The 17,996-nt window shown below is 40.5% G+C and overlaps 1 protein-coding gene across 7 annotated transcripts in view; it reads left to right on the top strand.

Moving 5' to 3' along the window:
- SLC38A6 (solute carrier family 38 member 6) overlaps positions 1 to 17,996 on the top strand; it is a 111,595-nt gene that overhangs the window by 52,008 nt on the left and 41,591 nt on the right. For 3 of the 7 annotated variants that reach the window (XM_034767534.1, XM_034767535.1, XM_034767536.1), the window contains 2 exons: positions 92 to 186; positions 1,540 to 7,018. In XM_034767534.1, the coding sequence (XP_034623425.1) occupies positions 92 to 186; positions 1,540 to 1,620 (176 nt within the window). In that variant the 3' untranslated portion in view covers positions 1,621 to 7,018. Of the gene's footprint in view, positions 1 to 91; positions 187 to 1,539; positions 7,019 to 8,164; positions 8,291 to 14,069; positions 14,747 to 17,996 lie in introns of those variants that run through there. The other 4 variants (XR_004645391.1, XR_004645392.1, XR_004645393.1 and 1 more) reach the window with 4 other exon arrangements.

The raw sequence follows: 17,996 nt of genomic DNA on the forward strand, positions 1-17,996 counted from the left end.
TGGGGATTATGGGGTTCTATTCTAAAAAGATCACACAATATATCTGTACCAGTCTTACTACAACTAAAATTTTTCTTACTATCTCGTAAAGGTTCCACCACATCTACATGTTTGCTCTTTGTGTATCCTGGACTGTTTTATCTTAAACTTAGCAGGGAGGACTTTATATCACGACAGAAGCTTGGGGTATGCTATTTTTCCATGTGTTTTTATTGTATGCAAGGATTCTAATGTTAGATACATTTTATTACACTACAGAATATGCTTTGCCTTTTGCACTACACCCATTTTTAGCAGCCTGAAGTCTGCAACAGTAGTGGAGTTTGTCTTCTGCTAAGTTCTGTTTCGTTCTCCGGTCTTATTGCAACTAATGTAGTCCACTTCTTTCATGAGCCTAAGCAGTGTAATATTGATCTGAATCCAAATTTACCCAAAGTCCAGATCTGGAGCTTTAGATCAGATCCATCTGTTTTTAAACATGGCTCTGATATAGTTTGGCCGTGTCCATGTTGTCCAGCCAAACCGTGTTTGTGTGGAACACTGTTTATATGCTGTTCCCTAATAAACCTTCCTTGGCACAAGCCCCCTTTTCCCCTAACATTTCCCATGGTTGATAAAACAGCTACAGCACTACCAGTGGTAGCCAATGAGGGAGTTCTAATGCAAACAACATGCTACTGCCTGTGACCATGGTTATTGTCATTTTAACCACCATATCAACTGAGAAAAGTTAGGACACAGTGATTAAAATGCCAGCAGACTATCTACACTGTTTCCACCATTTTTATGTCCCCTCGCCCTCTCCTCCATAGGGTTGCACTAGGACTAGCAATTATGGGAAATCTTAGTGGAATGGCTAGTATTGACACCCACATACAGTTTAAAGTCTTGAGTATCTGGGCCTTGTGAGTAGCTTGCGTAGATTCAGCATGATAACATCAGCAAAGCTGTCTATAAATCAGTAATCTGCTTACTGTTATAACAGTTTTAATGCTGTTGAAAATAGAACGCTGTTTCTAAACATGGTTTCCAGAGCGTCTCTCTCTGTCCACCCTGGCTGCTCTAGCAGTGTTCGGAATGTGTTTAACTAGAACAGTCTTTTAAGTAGAGTTTAAATTCTGTTTCTTAACTTGCTTTGAGCCCGTGTGCATAGGGTCAAATTAATGAAATTCCTGGAAAGGAATTAATGCCAATATGCAAAGTTCATCTACACAGTTCCCAGGTGGATAGTGTGGACACACTAAATCAGTTTTGAAAGGGAATTCTTTGTGAAATCCATTCCCAAAGCAGGCTTAGCTTAGTGTTCATATAGATGAATATCTTTCTGAATATATTTAATTTTGTGTTGGAAAGAGCAGCTGTGTTTAAATACTTGGTTATTTTAAACATAGCAGATGATTTAAAAATGTGCTGTTAAGGCCTGTCAATGCATTAGAGGTAGAATTTCTTTTTCATAGTCAGGGTCTTAATAGCAATTCTCAGAAGTATAAATTGAATTCTGCTGTTCAACATTCACTGTTTGTTCTTCTGTCTTCACAGGCTTGTGCATTGTTTATTTTTGGCATACTTGTTGGTCTCTTAAGTTTAGCCTTAATCATTTTCAATTGGATTAATCAATAAAATCCCTTCCATTGCTTCTTGAGCTGGACTTGAGAAAGACAATGCGAGCAAAGACTTCCAGCAACATATTGCAAATTCTCAACTGAATGCTGGACATCTTCACGAAGAAACCCTTCAGGAGCTGTGTATGAAACAAGTAACATTTTGTTTGTTTACGCTCATGTCTGTTTCTTTGACTGGTTTACTTCTTGCACAATTAAACTCTTCCATTCTACAAATATATTAGTCTTAAAATGACTTAACGTTACCCAGGTGAAGAGGTCACTTTATTAGAGGACATTATATAGTGTGCTTACAATGCAAAAATATTTTGTTTAAGGCTTTCAGATCTTAGAGTCAGAGGTTTGCATCTGCATCTGAACCGGCCCTGGCACCAAGAGCTGAAAGGGGCTTATTTCCTGTGTTCTGGCTTGGATTCAGCTGTTTTCCCATGAGATGGGCAGATTTTACAAAAACTTGTGTCATTCATAATACTGGAAGTCTCACAACAGCAATTATAAAAGGATTTGCATCACTTTCATTAAAATAGCTTGCAAAATTTTACCACCCTCGCGTTGAAATCTTGAAACTGATTGGTCTCCACACTGTCACCCTACCCAATAGGAAGATTTCCCCTCCCATCAGCATGTTCTTCTATTTGAAATTGCACTTTAAATTATGTATAGTTTATACTTCAGTGTATTTAGGCCTTCTTGGAATGAGTGTGTCAAATAAACTCTGTGCCCTTCTAGGATATTTGATGTGTATTTTGGAAGTGCTAGCAATAATTTTTATTTTGCACTTAAGATCTTCCAGCATTTCCATTACAAATGTATTCAAAGCATTTAGAGGCCTGATTTTTTTAATTTTTTTAAGCCCCCTGTCTCTCACAGGTGTAACTCGGTTAGCTTCCACTGGAGATACTCTCATAAGTATTACAGCAAGAAGGAACCATTATGATCATCTAGCCTGATTTGCATAAGACAGGCCATAAAACTTCATTCAGTGATTCTGGCTTCTCGCCCAATAATTTATGGTTGAACTAGAGTGTGTCTAAATTTTACACTGGTGTTAGTTAGAGAAGAATCAGACTCCAAGAGTGAAATCCTATTGAAGTTAATGGGACTTTTGCCATATAGGACCAGAGTTTCACCCCACATTGCTAAACTCTTGCGTATCCCCTTATGCACTATTTATGCTTAAAATGAAATCTGAATGCCATTTTCAGCACCAGTTGGACTTCCTCTGAGGTCTAATCCACACAATGCTGAAAATGGTATTGGCAGCCCAGAGCCAACATTGCTCACACTAGAGGAGCTGAAACAGTGATAGGAATGATGGTCAATTTTTAAAAATGTGTTAGTTGTAGAGAATATCCTTTAAAACGAAAACGCTCTAATCTATAGATTTTTATCTTCTAAGGAAGTTAAGACTCCACAGAAATGAGACCTACATAAAGTTAAGTAATTAGACCTCAGACTGGAGCAGCACGATTTAGAGGCTTGGAAACTTCATTATTTCCAGATGTGATATTTCTTTTAATCTGATTTACTACTTACTTTTACATCTGAAATGTAGAATAAGATACAGAAGTGAAACGCTCTAAAGTAACATTTATGCAATTCAGCTGAATTTTGTAACTTTAATTTAAAGTAAACTCAGCTGACACAATTTTCAGTTGTGCAGTTGAGGGAAGTCAGATGCAAAGATAGCTCTGATCACCAGCTCTAGTCCTGGGCCAACAGAGGGCCAAACAGGACTGCTTCAACTTCCAACCACAAGAATGGGTACAGTCTATTCTGCGAACCCAGGATTCCTCCATGCCAAAGAGAAATCTCAGCTAACTTTTGAGTCTACTATAGAGACTGACCAATGTGCTGCTTTGATGGAGCAAAATGACCTGATCAGGGCCCAGGATCTGACCTTAGGAGTTTCTGTAGCATATTTCTCTTGTCTTCGTGAATGAACATAATATACCTCATGACAGTTTACAGTGTAGCCTTGAGCTGAACAAAACTGTTGGGGAAAGTTTGGATACCTCTGAACATAAGAAGTTTCCTGCCTCCTTTGATCAAGGGATTGGCAGTGTGGATTACTGTGGAAGCCTAGAACAAACAAACATGAAGGAGGCTCTCTATCCTGCCTTTGATCCCTCTTGCAATTATTCCCACATTTTACTCCCGATAAACAAATATCACTATCTTTTCTTCCCATGGTATGTCTTAATTTCCCCCTTCTCCTAAATGTTCAGCTGCTTAGATATTTCAATGAGTAGTGTGAAAACCTAAATCTTGGGTAACCTAAACTTAAATCTTGGATAGCTGTTACAGAGCCATCTTGGGTAAATGTGACAGTGGGGACAATTGTGAATCAACTACTTTTTTTTCATATGTGGCCTGATCCAAAGACTATTTGAAGCAATGAGCATCTTTCTATTCATTTGAATGAGTGATGATTCAGTCTCGATGTTTACTTGTAGCTTTTTTGCAAGGACACTAATAATCTACAAGAATATTAATCAAAATTTAGGGGAATTTCTGTGGGGATTCTTTATTTCACATATTACTTTGCCCTGCTCTCATATCTTAATATCTGGTAATATCTGCAAGACATAATTATGGTAATCTAAAAAAGTATTTTAAACTGCACAGTAAGTTAACATTAAAAACTTAATTGGGTGAACCGGAAAGCTTATAAAAACCTGGCAAGATCTGCAGTTTTCTTATACCTCCCTAGAAAAAAAATGAATGGGGTGCCCAGCATTAAATCTAATACCCTGCTCTTCTGAAAGGACTGGATTTACAATCGGGTTTATGTGCATAATTTTGAAGACTGCAATTAAGGAAATTTCTGAAAGCATATGAACATACCAATGCTATATTTCCCATTTAAAATACAAACTTTACACTGTAATATAGGTAAACATGACACTTTTAATATCGCTGGGTATTGCCAAAGAGCTAAGCTTTTAAATGGCTAATACTAGTTTGTGAAGTTACTACTCCATTAAGGGGAATGGAAGCAATTCACACCTCTGTTGGAGCTGTATTATTTTAGTCTAGGTGCAGAGTAGTGCAGACAAGACAGCAGTGCATTAATTTATAGTATCAGGGTTATCTTCACAAGGAGAAGAGTTACAAATGTTGCTTTTTAAAAGAAATATATCTATAGGAAATTAAGTTTGGCAGAACCTAAAATCTGGAGAAATAAGCTGAGTTTCCAGAATACCTACACTTCTATTGTCCTTGCTCGTATGCTTGCCTATACTGTGGGAGAGTCGCTGGATAAAAGCTACCATTTCTCTCCCCTCATTAATTATATCGGTATTTTATACCATTGTCCTCATGTCAACATTATCTTTAAAACTTATTTACTTCTTTATAAATATATTAAATGGAAATAGAGGGAAAAGTGGACCATGTGTTTACCGGGTCGTTAGCACTAATGTAGTTACAGTAACATAGTGATACCAGTACAAATTCGCAGTGTAGCTGCATTGCATCAGTGCAAAATAGGGCTTGCACCAATGCGACTTACAAGAGAGCTGGATGAAAACTTTTCATTGAATTTTTTTATGAAAACAAATTTTTAAACAGATTTTTTTTTGTATGATCATTTCTGTTTTTCATTGATATTTTTCAAATTTGTGTTGAAAATTCAAAAACCCAATTAAGAAAAATGCACTTTTCAAAAACTAGGGAAAATTTTTCTTTGAACATTTTTTTAAAATAAAGTAGCTCTTTCAGCTAGCTTCACTTAGCCGAGCGAGCCCCATTTAGTGCTAGCTAGTTCAATATGTCTCTTAGGTGTTTGCATGGTAATGTTACACCAGTGCAACCCCAGAGGGTTTGAACCAATGATTCCCCCCCTCCCATCCCTGCGCTCATAATCTATGTATTTTTTTCTGTAGTTGGGTGAGAGTGTGTGTATCCTAAATGAAAATGCTGATCATTGTAAGAGAGATGCAGGTGAATTGGGAGAGATATAAATGATTTGGGAACATTTTTAGGCTAAATAAATCAGAATCTCTCCCATTGACCTTGCCCACACGTTTTGAATGATCAAATTACAGAGCTATCTGTGTTTAGCTAGGTGAAGACGGTATTTCTGTTCTAGTCTCTCGTTACTGTAAATGTTGGAAGCAGAGTTAAGGAAAATGAAGTTATGAATAAAGGAGCTTGCTTGTACTCATTGTAACATGTTTTTAGTTTTTGCGAAATGCTGACATTTTTCTATATTTTAGTCAGTGCTATCTGGTAAGCAGTTTGCCTCTTAATATTTAAATAGTGCTTCGTTGTCACAGCACTAGGAATGTAATCTAATTAAAATTCTCTGCTGTATATATTCCTGTACGTTTAACACAGTTGAGTCTCTTGTGCCTTTTGTTTCACTACATGGTAGGTCTAAGGCCTTGTTTACATTACTGTGGTAAGTCAACCTAAGTTACGCTATGCTAGCTACGTGAATAATGTAGCTGGAGTCAGTGTAGCTTAGATCGACTTATTGTGGTTTCTACACTGTGCTGCGTCGACGGTAGTACCTTAATCTTCTTGTTCCGGTGGAGTACCAGAGTCGACTGGAGAGCGCTATGTGGTAGATTCAGCGAGTCTAGTGAAAGACCCACTAAATCAACCCCTGCTGCATCAATTGCAGCAGTGTCAAGTGTAAGTGTAGTAAGTGTAGACATGGCCTTAGATGAACTGAATAGTCATGTTCTGATGTATATTTTTGTATAACATTCCCATTATTTTCAATTGGACTGTCACTGAGCAGAAAATGCTTTTAGTTTAACAGCCCAACTATTTAAAGATGCATTGTGCAGAGGATATGGGATGGAATGTATAGTGTTTATTTCTGATAAGAAGTGTGGTGGGAATTGTCCCATTTTTTGGAGGATTCCTTCCATGCAGCACTTGGAGTCATGCCTGGTCAGAATTCTGAAATAATTTAATAAATGTCTGATCAATTTGAATGCATCGTATTTCACACTCAAGAACAGTAGTAATTACATCCTACTAATTATAACAAAATAATTATGTACTGGTGCAATGCTATCGCTGTCGTTTTTGTCACTGTTCTGATAATACCCACTTTGAGATACATGCTTAAACAGCTGATGTTTCCAATGTTTTCATGAGAGAGAAAATAAGCTTACAATCCTATTCATACATTTCTCGTGCTCTGTGAAAATGTCATTTTATGTGGGTAAAAATAGTGTATACATTTAGTTCCCAAAGTTCATTTTTAAAAACACTGTGAAGCACCTATTTTACTGGAGACACTAACACTCGGTATAAAACTGGCTCAGAATCAGGGCCCTCGTTATGAAGACAGTTTTGCCAAATGTGAATTCAGATATTTTTTTTCTTTCTCAGAGGTATGAATTTCTGTGTATGTGCAAATAAACTATGCAACAATGTATGATTGTGGAAATAATTGCATTTAATTTATTTTATTGAGTATTAAGGAATGCTGTTAATAGCCCTAGAATCTGCGATATATAAAAAGAGAAAAAGATCTTGGATTTTTTTCACCAATGTAACTCAGTTACTAGTTCAGTTTAATTCAGTAAAATATCAGATTAAACTAAACTGGTGTAAACACTGTTGAAAAGGGTTTCAGTGTACTAAACTATCTAGAGTGGCTCATAAACATGCGTGCTGACCTTAGGGCAGACTGTTACAAACCAGGACACAAACCCCAAATTGGTTCTATAATTAGATTTCCACAGCTATCGAGTGTGAACTCCTCAAGCACTATAACAGACCGTCCTCTTAGGCACTCTGGTCTATCTTGCCACCCAGGCAAGCCTGCCTTTGTGACAGATGGTCTCTTACACCAAAAATCACAACAATAGTCAGGTTACTCCTAGTCCCAAAGGATCAGTCACTCACCCCAGGTCAGTTGCACCGCAGATCACACCAGAGACCACGCTTGTAGCCAATCCCGTAATAAACTAACTAAAGATTTATGAACTAAGAAAAGGAAACTAATTATTTACAAGGTTAAAGCAAGTAAATATATGCACACAAATGAGTTGTACTTAGCTGCTGTAACATGAAAGCTCTATATGTCCGTTAGAGCTAACTCAGCAGGGGGAACCCTGGCTTATGCTTAGAAATATTGTCCTCTCCAAATTCCCAGCAACATAGTGATATAGTTCCTTCTGGTCAGGGATCTTTATTACCTTCCCCCAGAGTTCAAACTTTAATGGGACGAGGGTTTGTGCACATCCCCTCTTCATGGTTGTGGGGGAAGCAATCAACAAAGTATTTTGGTCACTGATGTTCCACAACGATTTGTCCGATGTCCATAGTTTTTCTTTTTTGGGCAGGAGATGATAGCTTGTGTTAAACTAGTATTTCACACTTGGTAATGCTTCTCTCCTGACTAGGGATGTTTACAGTTTCATAGCAAACACTTTTATAGTTATAAAGCAAACACTTAAATATCACCTTTTAACATGGTATACAGATATTGTAAGTGGGATTAATGCATGCAGCAACTCACAAGCATTTCATAAATTCAAAACACATGTTTATAAACTGAACATGTCTTTTAACAGTGCTAACACGCAGGTGAGCCAGACTAGTTTCCAGCTATGCATTTGTCAGTGTTCAGTGAAGCTTGGGGGCCTTGGCATGAGTTGGCACCTGATCTACCAGCATCACACAGTGATTCTAAATGAAAGGTTTGTGCCAGTATACTTAAATCAATGTAGTTACTGTTTCAAGCTGTGTCATAAGTATAAAGTAAGAATGCTGCATGTGGGTAGTATACTTTATATAAAAAGGTGCTCAGATACTACAATGATGAGAGCCATATCTGTACCTAGCTAAACTAAACCAGAACTGTTTCATTTCAAATAACCCTGCTCACCCCTTCCTGCCATCCCAATAACAAACAAGAGGAAGGGGGAGTGAGGTTTAGTTGAACCCAAATTTGAACCATCCACGCTCCTGGCTGTTTTTCTGACACCCCCTCCTTACTTTCCCCCTCATCTTGCTTTCTCTCCCCCTTTCACTTTAAGAAAAGAGAGAGGGATGGAATCCTAGTCCCATTGAAGTCAGCATGAGGTTTGCCATTGACTTCAGCATGGCCAGGATTTTGCCATTAGGCTGCAGCCACAAAATTTTGGTCCAATTTCGCGTCCAGAGTTTGAAAACCTTCTGTCAAGGCTGGATCCCCACTTTGAACTTTAGGGTACAAATGTAGGGGCCTGCATGAAAACTTCTAAGCTTAACTACCAGCTTAGCTCTGGTTCCGCTGCCACCATTTCCCAATTCTAGATTCCCACCCTGGGAAGCCCTGAGAAAACCTTTCACCAATTCCCTGGTGAATACAGATCCAAACCCCTTGGATCTTAAAACAAGGAGAAATTAACCATCCCCCCTCCTTCCTCCCACCAACTCCTGGTGAACACAGATCCAATCCCCTTGGATCTAAAACAAGGAGAAATTAACCTTTCCCCCTCCTTCCCCTCACCAACTCCTGGTGAATACAGATCCAAACCCCTTGGATCTTAAAACAAGGAAAAATCAATCAGGTTCTTAAAAAGAAGGCTTTTAATTAAAGAAAAAGGTAAAAATCATCTCTGTAAAATCAGTATGGAAATTAACCTTACAGGGTAATCAAACTTAAAGAGCTCAGAGGACTCCCCTCTAGTCTTAGGTTCAAAGTACAGCAAACAAAGATAAACACTCTTGTAAAAGGTACATTTACAAGTTGAGAAAAACAAAGGAAAACTAACACGCCTTGCCTGGCTATTTACTTACAAGTTTGAAATAGGAGAGACTTGTTTAGAAAGATGTGGAGAACCTGGATTGATGTCTGGTCCCTCTCAGTCCCGAGAACGAACACACTCCCAAACAAAGAACACAAACAAAAGCCTTCCCCCCTCCCCCAGATTTGAAAGTATCTTGTCCCCTTATTGGTCCTTTAGGTCAGATGCCAGCCAGGTTACCTGAGCTTCTTAACCCTTTACAGGGAAAAGGATTTTGGAGTCTCTGGCCAGGAGGGATTTTATAGTACTGCACACAGGACAGCTGTTACCCTTCCCTTTATAGTTATGACACCTTCTCTCAAAAGTCCAGGTGTATTGAGATTGTGTTCCAGGATATCTTTGTGTGGGTCATATAGGTGTTTATATAGATATTAAATATACATATCTATACCAATATGACCCTTTTAAAAGAAAAAGGAGTTGGTTGCCAAATTGCCACAGATTAAATTTATTTTAATCTTTTTACCTTTGAAGGAGAAATACTTATGTAATATCTAATTAAAGATTCAAAATCAGATCAGCAAGCGAACTGGACAGAGTGTTAAACTATTCTGAGTAAAACAGATCATGTACAATTATTTTTTTTTATTAGGCTTTGATTTTAATTCAATACCTAAACTGAAATTATAGTCCTGCAGTTCAATTTAAAACTGAATGAGCTTTAACTGTAGCCCCTTCCCCCCCCCCCTTTTTTTTCCCCCTGACTGAAAGGCTTAATAAGAATGTATTTTTTTTCATTTGTTTTCGGTTTTTATTCAAGCAAAACCACCGACGGCTGAAAATTTCAAATATTAGGTTGTCTAAGCCCTAGATCAGTATTTTCCCCAGGAATTGAAATGAGGGGAGGTGTTCAAATTTACAGGGGGGCGAGAGCTAATGGATGAGACTGTGAAGGCAAAGGTGGGCTGTATGGCACCTTAGTAAAAACTGAAAAATGTTTAATGACCATTTTTAGATTTAAAATAGTCTCACAGTTAAAGCTGGCTATTCAAGCCTTCTGTGAAGCACTACAGTAACTCACTTAAAGTTGTCCCTGTTAACGTTTCGTTATGTTGCTGATCAATTAGGGAACATGCTCGTTTAAAGTTGTGCAATGGTCCCTTCTAAGGTCTTTGGCAGCCGCCTGCTTTGTCCACTGCTTGCAGGAAGAGCAGCCCGTTGCAGCTAGCTGGTGGGGGCTTGTAACCAGGGTGGACCGACAGCCCCCCATTGGCTCCCCGCTCCCCTAAGTTCTCTGTCTTACAGCCGCCCCGTAGGCTATCAAGGCAGTTCAGCTGTCCCTCCCCCCACTGCCATGTGCTGCTCCTGCCCTCTGCCTTGGAGCTGCTCCCAGAGACTCCTTCTTGCTGTGCAGGGGGGGAAGGGAGGGGCTAATGTCAAGGTGTCCCCCACCCCCCTGCTCCTGCACCCCACTTATCCCTTCTCCATATAGAGGAGGGAGGGGACACAGACGGAGAGAGACAGAGAGCTTGGGGCAGCAGCTGCTGTCTCAACTTCCTGATCCACTTAAAAAGACAATGCACTTAAAAGTGAGTCAGCTTACTTAAAGGGGCAGTGTGCATCTATCTCTCTCTCCCACACACAAGGTGTGTGTCTGTCTCTGTCTGCTATGCTGTCTCCCCCCCTCATGTTTGTGCTGCCTTGTGTGTGAGGCTACATTAACAACGTGTTAACCCTTGAGGGTTCAGTGAGTGCTAGTTCATCATTTAGCAGCAAGGCATTCCCTGGGAAATATCCCTCCTTCTTCCACCCTCTAACTTCACCACCTCAACCAAGCTTCACAATCATCATAGCTGTGAACAGTATTAAATTGTTTGTTTAAAATGTATACTGTATGTATGTCTATATAATATATAGTTTTTTTGTCTGGTGGAAAAAATTTCCCTGGAACCTAACTCCCCCCTCCCCCCCCCATTTACATTAATTCTTATGGGGAAATTGGATTCGCTTAACATTGTTTCGCTTAAAGTCGCATTTTTCAGGAACGTAACTACAACGTTAAGTGAGGAGTTACTGTACATCTACATCTTTCTTGGTTTCTTGTAAGTTTGCACAACTCTGTTAATGAGTTTCTTGAATGCAACATGTTCATCATTGGTCGCATCTCATGAGTCTGGTACTTCCAGTCCTTCAGTTGATATGCTCATTAGTTCATTCACATGATCAGGCAGAAGGCGACTTCTTTCAGAACACAAACTTCTATTCAATGATGAAAAAGAATGCTCAACTGTAGCTGTAGTACTGGGAGTAGCAAGAGATGAATTCCTACTTCTTTCATCCCAGGAAACCTAACACAAAGATTGGGTCGAGCCACTAGTAGTAATGATAAAAAGAGACGTTGAAGTCAAATCTTCATTCATTCTTCATATGACATTCCACTTTGTGTTCAAATTCTCTATTCTGTCCTAATTACATGGCAGGCCCATTACTGATAATGCCTCACTCCACTCAGCTGTCAGTGTTTTATACGACAGACATCTGTAAAAGCTACATACAGGTTTAGTAGAATCCAGAAGTCGCTGTTGTAGATTTGTAAGAATCAAGTCTATGCACTTTTTCAGCTGGCTTAGTAAACACTTCTTGTCCTCTTCACTTAAGGATTCAACATAAGTGCCTTCATTCGTCAACTTCTGTACCTCAGTCCTTGCTCCTTCCAATGCATTTTCAATGGATAGCTCTCTGATTGACGTTTCTATTGCTGAACAAAGATCTACCACCATTGTAGCAGATGCCTGGAGGGCATTGTTTAATAACCTAAAAAACAGTAGACTTAAAAGAGAAGAATAGCAATTGTCTTCTCTAAACATAGTAGCAAAAGTAGTCCACCAGTCTCACTGCTTAGATCCATCCCATCTTGGTAGACACTTTCCAAAGCCAGTCATAATGGTTGCAGTAATTTTAAGACATCAGCCAAGGATCACTCGTGAGAAAGCCAGTGAGTATTTCCCAGGATGGACTAACTTGAACTTCAGTCCCAGAGCATCTTCTATTTTTTTTTTTCAAGACATTCAGTCTTTTCAGACTCTTGCTGAAAAAAAAGAGTGTAACAAAGACATTACATTTATGGCATTTAAAAATGTCTTTTGAAGATTCTGCAGCTCATATTAGTGTTGGTTGAGTAGATCATAGAATCGTAGGACTGGAAGGGACATTGAGAGGTCTTATAGTACAGTCCCCTGCACTCAACGCAGGACTAGACCATCCTTGACAGGTGATTGTCTAACCTGCTCGTAAAACCTCCAATGATGGAAAATACCACAACCTCCCTAGGCAATTTATTCCAGTGCTTAACTGCCCTGACAGGAAGTTTTTCATAATGTTCAGCCTAAATTTCCCTTGCTGCAATTTAATCCCATTGCTTCTTGTCCAAGCCTTGGAGATTAACAAGAACAATTTTTCTCCCTCCTCCTTGGAACAACCTTTTATGTACTTGAAAACTGTTATCATGTCCCCTGTCCCCTCGCCCTCCCCCAGTCTTCTCCACACTAAACAAATCCAATTCTTTCAATCTTTCTTCATAGGTCATATTTTCTAGACTTTAATCATTGTTGTTGCTCTCCTCTGCACTTTCTCCAATTTGTCCACAACTTTCCTGAAATGTGGTGCCCAGACCTGGACACACTACTTCAGTTGAGGCTGTATCAGTGGAGTAGAGCGGAAGAATTACTTCTTGGGTCTTGCTTACAAAATTCCTACTAATACATCCCAGAACGATATTTGCTTATTTTGACTCATATTTAGCTTGTGATCCACTATAACCCCCAGATCCCTTCCCGCAGTACTCCTTCCTAGGCAATCATTTCCCATTTTGTATGTGAGCAATTGGTCGAGCCTTCCTAAATGGAGTACTTTGCATTTGTCCTTACTGAATGTCATCCTATTTACTTCAGACCATTTCTCCAGATCATTTTGAATTGTAATCCTATCCTCCAAAGCACTTGCAACCCCTCCCAGCTTTGTAAGTGTACTCTTGATGCCATTATCTAAATCACTGAGGAAGATATTGAACAGAACTGGACCCAGGACCAGTCCCTGTAGGACTCTACTCAAAATGCCCTTCCAGTTTGACTGTGAACCACTGATAACTACTCTCTAGGAGTAGGAACAGTTTTCCAACCAGTTATGCACCCACCTTATAGTAGCTCCACTTAGGTTGTATTTCCCTAGTTTCTTTATGAGACGGTCATGCAAGACCATATCAAAAGCCTTACTGAAGTCAAGATATACCACATCTACCACTTCCTCTATATCCACAAGGCTTGCTACCCTGTCAAAGAAAGCTATTAGATTGGTTTGACACTATTTGTTCTTGACAAATCCATGTTGACTGTTATTTATCACTTTTATTATCTTTTAAGTTTTTGCAAATTGATTGCTTAATTATTTGCTCCATTATCTTTACGGGTACTGAAATTAAGTATGTATAGGAGAGATTAGGTTTACACTTTTCTCTAAGCAAAGCTTGTGTGACGCTGTATAAAATATGGGGGACACTTTATGATATTGTTGCAATATTGTAAAATTGCAAGGAATCTGACCAGATATGCCATGTGAGGTATCTGTGAACAGATTATAATTTGCCACATCTGATGATTTTATTTATATGTTTGTATCGCCTTTGTGTTATGAAATGTCTGGTATATCTGTATTTCCAAACTTGTGCTGTGTTTCTGTGTGACACTCCCAGGCAGATTGGATCAGCATGGCCTAGCCTGTTCGATGTCCCATCAAGGGTCATCAGCTGTACAATGAACCCATTGAAAGGCCAGGTACTACACCTTATGACTCAGCAATACATGCAGGGCCATGCCTATGGACAGAACTCTAACGCTTTTCCATGCCATGTGCTGTAAAGTTTGTGTTTGGGACCCAGGAAGTATAAGCCACATGGCAAAAGGAAAGTGAAGGGCAGCTGCATTATCTCCATTTTGTCTTCATTCCTGCCTCTTACATCTGGAGAAACTTTTCTACAAACTGAAGTTCTGAACAAAGGACTGAATGACCCATCCAAGCTGTGGATGTGTTCCAGAGGGACTTTCAAGCCAGCAAACTTGCCAATATTGCTACGAACCTGATGTATGGAAGTTTCTGTATGTATCTGTGTGACATTTTATACCTCGGAGGAACACCCAGCACCCCCATGTTCATCCTTATAATATGATTGTGTGGTATCTAATGCAAAGTTTGTCATGTCGGGTGTCTTCAGAAGGCTCATGATGTACTGAGCATTGTTGTTATGGTAATGTTATAGGAATGTTATAGGTTGCAATTTCATGTATATAGTTATGAGGCTGAAAATATGTCCTCATGGCTTAAAGCAAGCCTAGGCAAAAACTCTCCAGAAGCAGAGGGAAGTTCACACCTTATCAGGGCATGTATGGGACAAACCCGGCCTAGCCTCACAGGAACAAAGGACACTGGCTTAGGCAACAACAAAGGATCTGTTGAACTCTCGAGTGAGTCACCCCCCCTTCCTTTGGTCATTTTGGGACTGTGATGAGGTAATGCTCACCTGATTCTGAAGGTGGGGGGCAAAGCCAAGAGGGAAGAAAGGACATGATAAAAGGGAGAGATGTTTGCCATGCGCTCGCGCTCTCTCTTCCACCTACATCTACAGACACCACACCAAGTGACTGAAGCACTGATCAAAGGGGAGAGCCTGGCTGAAGAGCAAGCAGCCAGCCTGTGGTGAGAAGCATTTAAGTTTGTAAGGGCACTGAAAGTGTTAAGATCAGCTTAGAATGCATTTTGCTTTTATTTCATTTGACCAAATCTGACTTGTTGTGCTTTGACTTATAATTACTTAAAATCTATCTATCATAGTTAATAAATTTGTTTGTTTATTCTACCTGAAGCAGTGCGTTTGGTTTAAAGCATGTCAGAGACTTCCCTTGGGATAACAAGCCTGGTACATATCAATTTCTTTGTTAAATTGACAAACTTATATAAGCTTGCAGCATCCAGCGGGCATAACTGGACACTGCAAGATGGAGGTTCCTAGGGTTGTGTCTGGGACCGGAGATATTGGCTAGTGTCATTCGGTTGCACAATCCAAGGAGCAGCTTACATACCAGAGGCTGTGTGTGAACAGCCCGGGAGTGGGGGCTCTCACAGCAGAGCAGGGTAAGGCTAGCTCCCAGAATCAAGAATTGGAGTAACCTAGCAGATCACCGGTCCGGATAACGCCAGAGGTGAACGTCACAGTGGCGCAGCAATCAGGGTGTATGTGCAGCTTGTTACTCCAAGTGGAGTTCACACTTTAAGCACTAAAGAGTCCTGTGGCACCTTGTAGACTAACAAATGTATTGGAGCATAAGCTTTCGTGGGTGAATACCCTCTTCGTCAAACACATGTAATAGAAATTTCCAGAGGCAGGTATAAATATGCAGGCAAGAATCAGTCGAGATAATGAGGTTAGTTCAGTTAGGGAGGATGAGGCCCTCTTCTAGCAGTTAAGGTGTGAACACCAAGGGAGGAGAAACTGCATCTGTAGTTGGCTAGCCATTCACAGTCTTTGTTTAATCCTGAGCTGATGGTGTCAAATTTGCAAATGAACTGAAGCTCAGCAGTTTCTCTCTGAAGTCTGGTCCTGAAGTTTTTTTTGCTGTAGGATGGTTACCTTTAAATCTACTATTGTGTGTCCAGGGAGGTTGAAGTGTTCTCCTACAGGTTTTTGTATATTGTCATTCCTGATATCTGACTTGTGTCCATTTATCCTTTTACATAGGGACTGTCCAGTTTGGCCGATGTACATAGCAGAGGGGCATTGCTGGCACATGCTGGCGTATATAACATTGGTGGACGTGCAGGTGAATGAACCGGTAATGTTGTAACTGGTCTGGTTAGGTCCTGCGATGGTGTCGCTGGTGTAGATATGTGGGCAGAGTTGCCATCGAGGTTGCATGGATTGGTTCCTGAGTTAGAGTTACTATGGTGCAGTGTGTGGTTGCTGGTGAGAATATGCTTAAGGTTGGCAAGTCGTCTGTGGGCGAGGACTGGCCTGCCTCCCAAGGTCTGTGAAAACGAGGGATCATTGTCCAGGATGGGTTGTAGATTACTGATGATGCATTGGAGAGCTTTAAGCTGACCTCAGCTTAAACCTCTCCAACAATGCTTCCTCAGCTCTTGTCCACTCACGCCCCTTCTCTACCTACGCTACATTGATGACATCTTCATCATCTGGACCCATGGGAAGGAGACTCTGGAAGAATTCCACCACAATTTTAACAGCTTCCACCCCACCATCAACCTCAGCCTGGACCAATCTACATGGGAGGTCCACTTCCTAGACACCACGGTACAAATAAGCGACAGTCACATTAACACCACCCTATACCGAAAACCCACCAACCGCTATGCCTACCTTCATGCCTCCAGCTTCCATCCTGGATACATCACACAATCCATTGTCTACAGCCAAGCTCTGAGGTATAACTGCATTTGCTCCAACCCTTCAGACAGAGACGAACACCTACAAGATCTTCATCAAGCATTCTCAAAACTACAATATCTGCACGAGGAAATAAGGAAACAAATCAACAGAGACTGACGTGTACCCAGAAGCCTCCTGCTGCAAGACAAGCCCAAGAAAGAAACCAACAGAACTCCACTGGCCATCACCTACAGTCCTCAGCTTAAACCTCTCCAACACATCAGTGATCTACAACCCATCCTGGACAACGATCCCTTGCTTTTACAGACCTTGGGAGGCAGGCCAGTCCTCGCCAGACTTCAAAGAGAAACTGCTGAGCTTCAGGTCATTTGCAAATTTGACACCATCAGCTCAGGATTAAACAAAAACTGTGAATGGCTAGCCAACTACAAAAGCAGTTTCTCCTCCCTTGGTGTTCACACCTCAACTGCTAGAAGAGGGCCTCATCCTCCCTGATTGAACTAACCCCGTTATCTCTAGACTGATTCTTGCCTGCATATTTATACCTGCCTCTGGAAATTTCCATTACATGCGTCTGACAAAGTGGGTATTCCCCCCCCCTAAAGGTTATGCTCCAATACATTTGTTAGTCTACAAGATGCCACAGGACTCTTTGTTGCTTTTTACAGATCCAGACTAACACGGCTACCCCTCTGATACTTTAAGCACTGATATTTGTGGTTTTAAGTGAGTCTTAAGTACAGTGGCTAAGAACAGTCAGGAGGAGGTCACAGTTTTGTTATTTTCTGTTTGCTTATTTCGGGAAAGGGAAGTAGGAACAGAAAAGCAGGAAAATGAGTGAAAGCAGTGCAGCGATTGCGACGTTGGAGCTTTTTAGGCTGCAGGTTGCAGAAAAGGAGAGGGAGCACCAGAGATTATTGCAACTGAAAGAACTGGAGATAAAGAGTCAGCCAGAGAGGAGGCTGCACACAGAAGGGCCAGGGAAGAAAGAGAGAAGAAAGTGAGAGCGAAAACACCAACTCTACCTGCTAGAGAAGCAGAACCAGAACACCCCCCTGCCGCCCCCAACGACTCCCATCACTCCAAAAATCCACAAATGGGAACACTTATGTCCTGCATACAGTGAAGAGGACAATATTGCTGAATATCTGACTATCTTTGAAAGGCTGTGCGTAGTACATGAAATCCCTGATGATAAGAGAGTTCCTACCCTGACTGCGA

The sequence above is a fragment of the Trachemys scripta genome, chromosome 4 (assembly GCF_013100865.1).
Source record: "Trachemys scripta elegans isolate TJP31775 chromosome 4, CAS_Tse_1.0, whole genome shotgun sequence".
Lineage (NCBI taxonomy): Eukaryota > Metazoa > Chordata > Testudines > Emydidae > Trachemys > Trachemys scripta.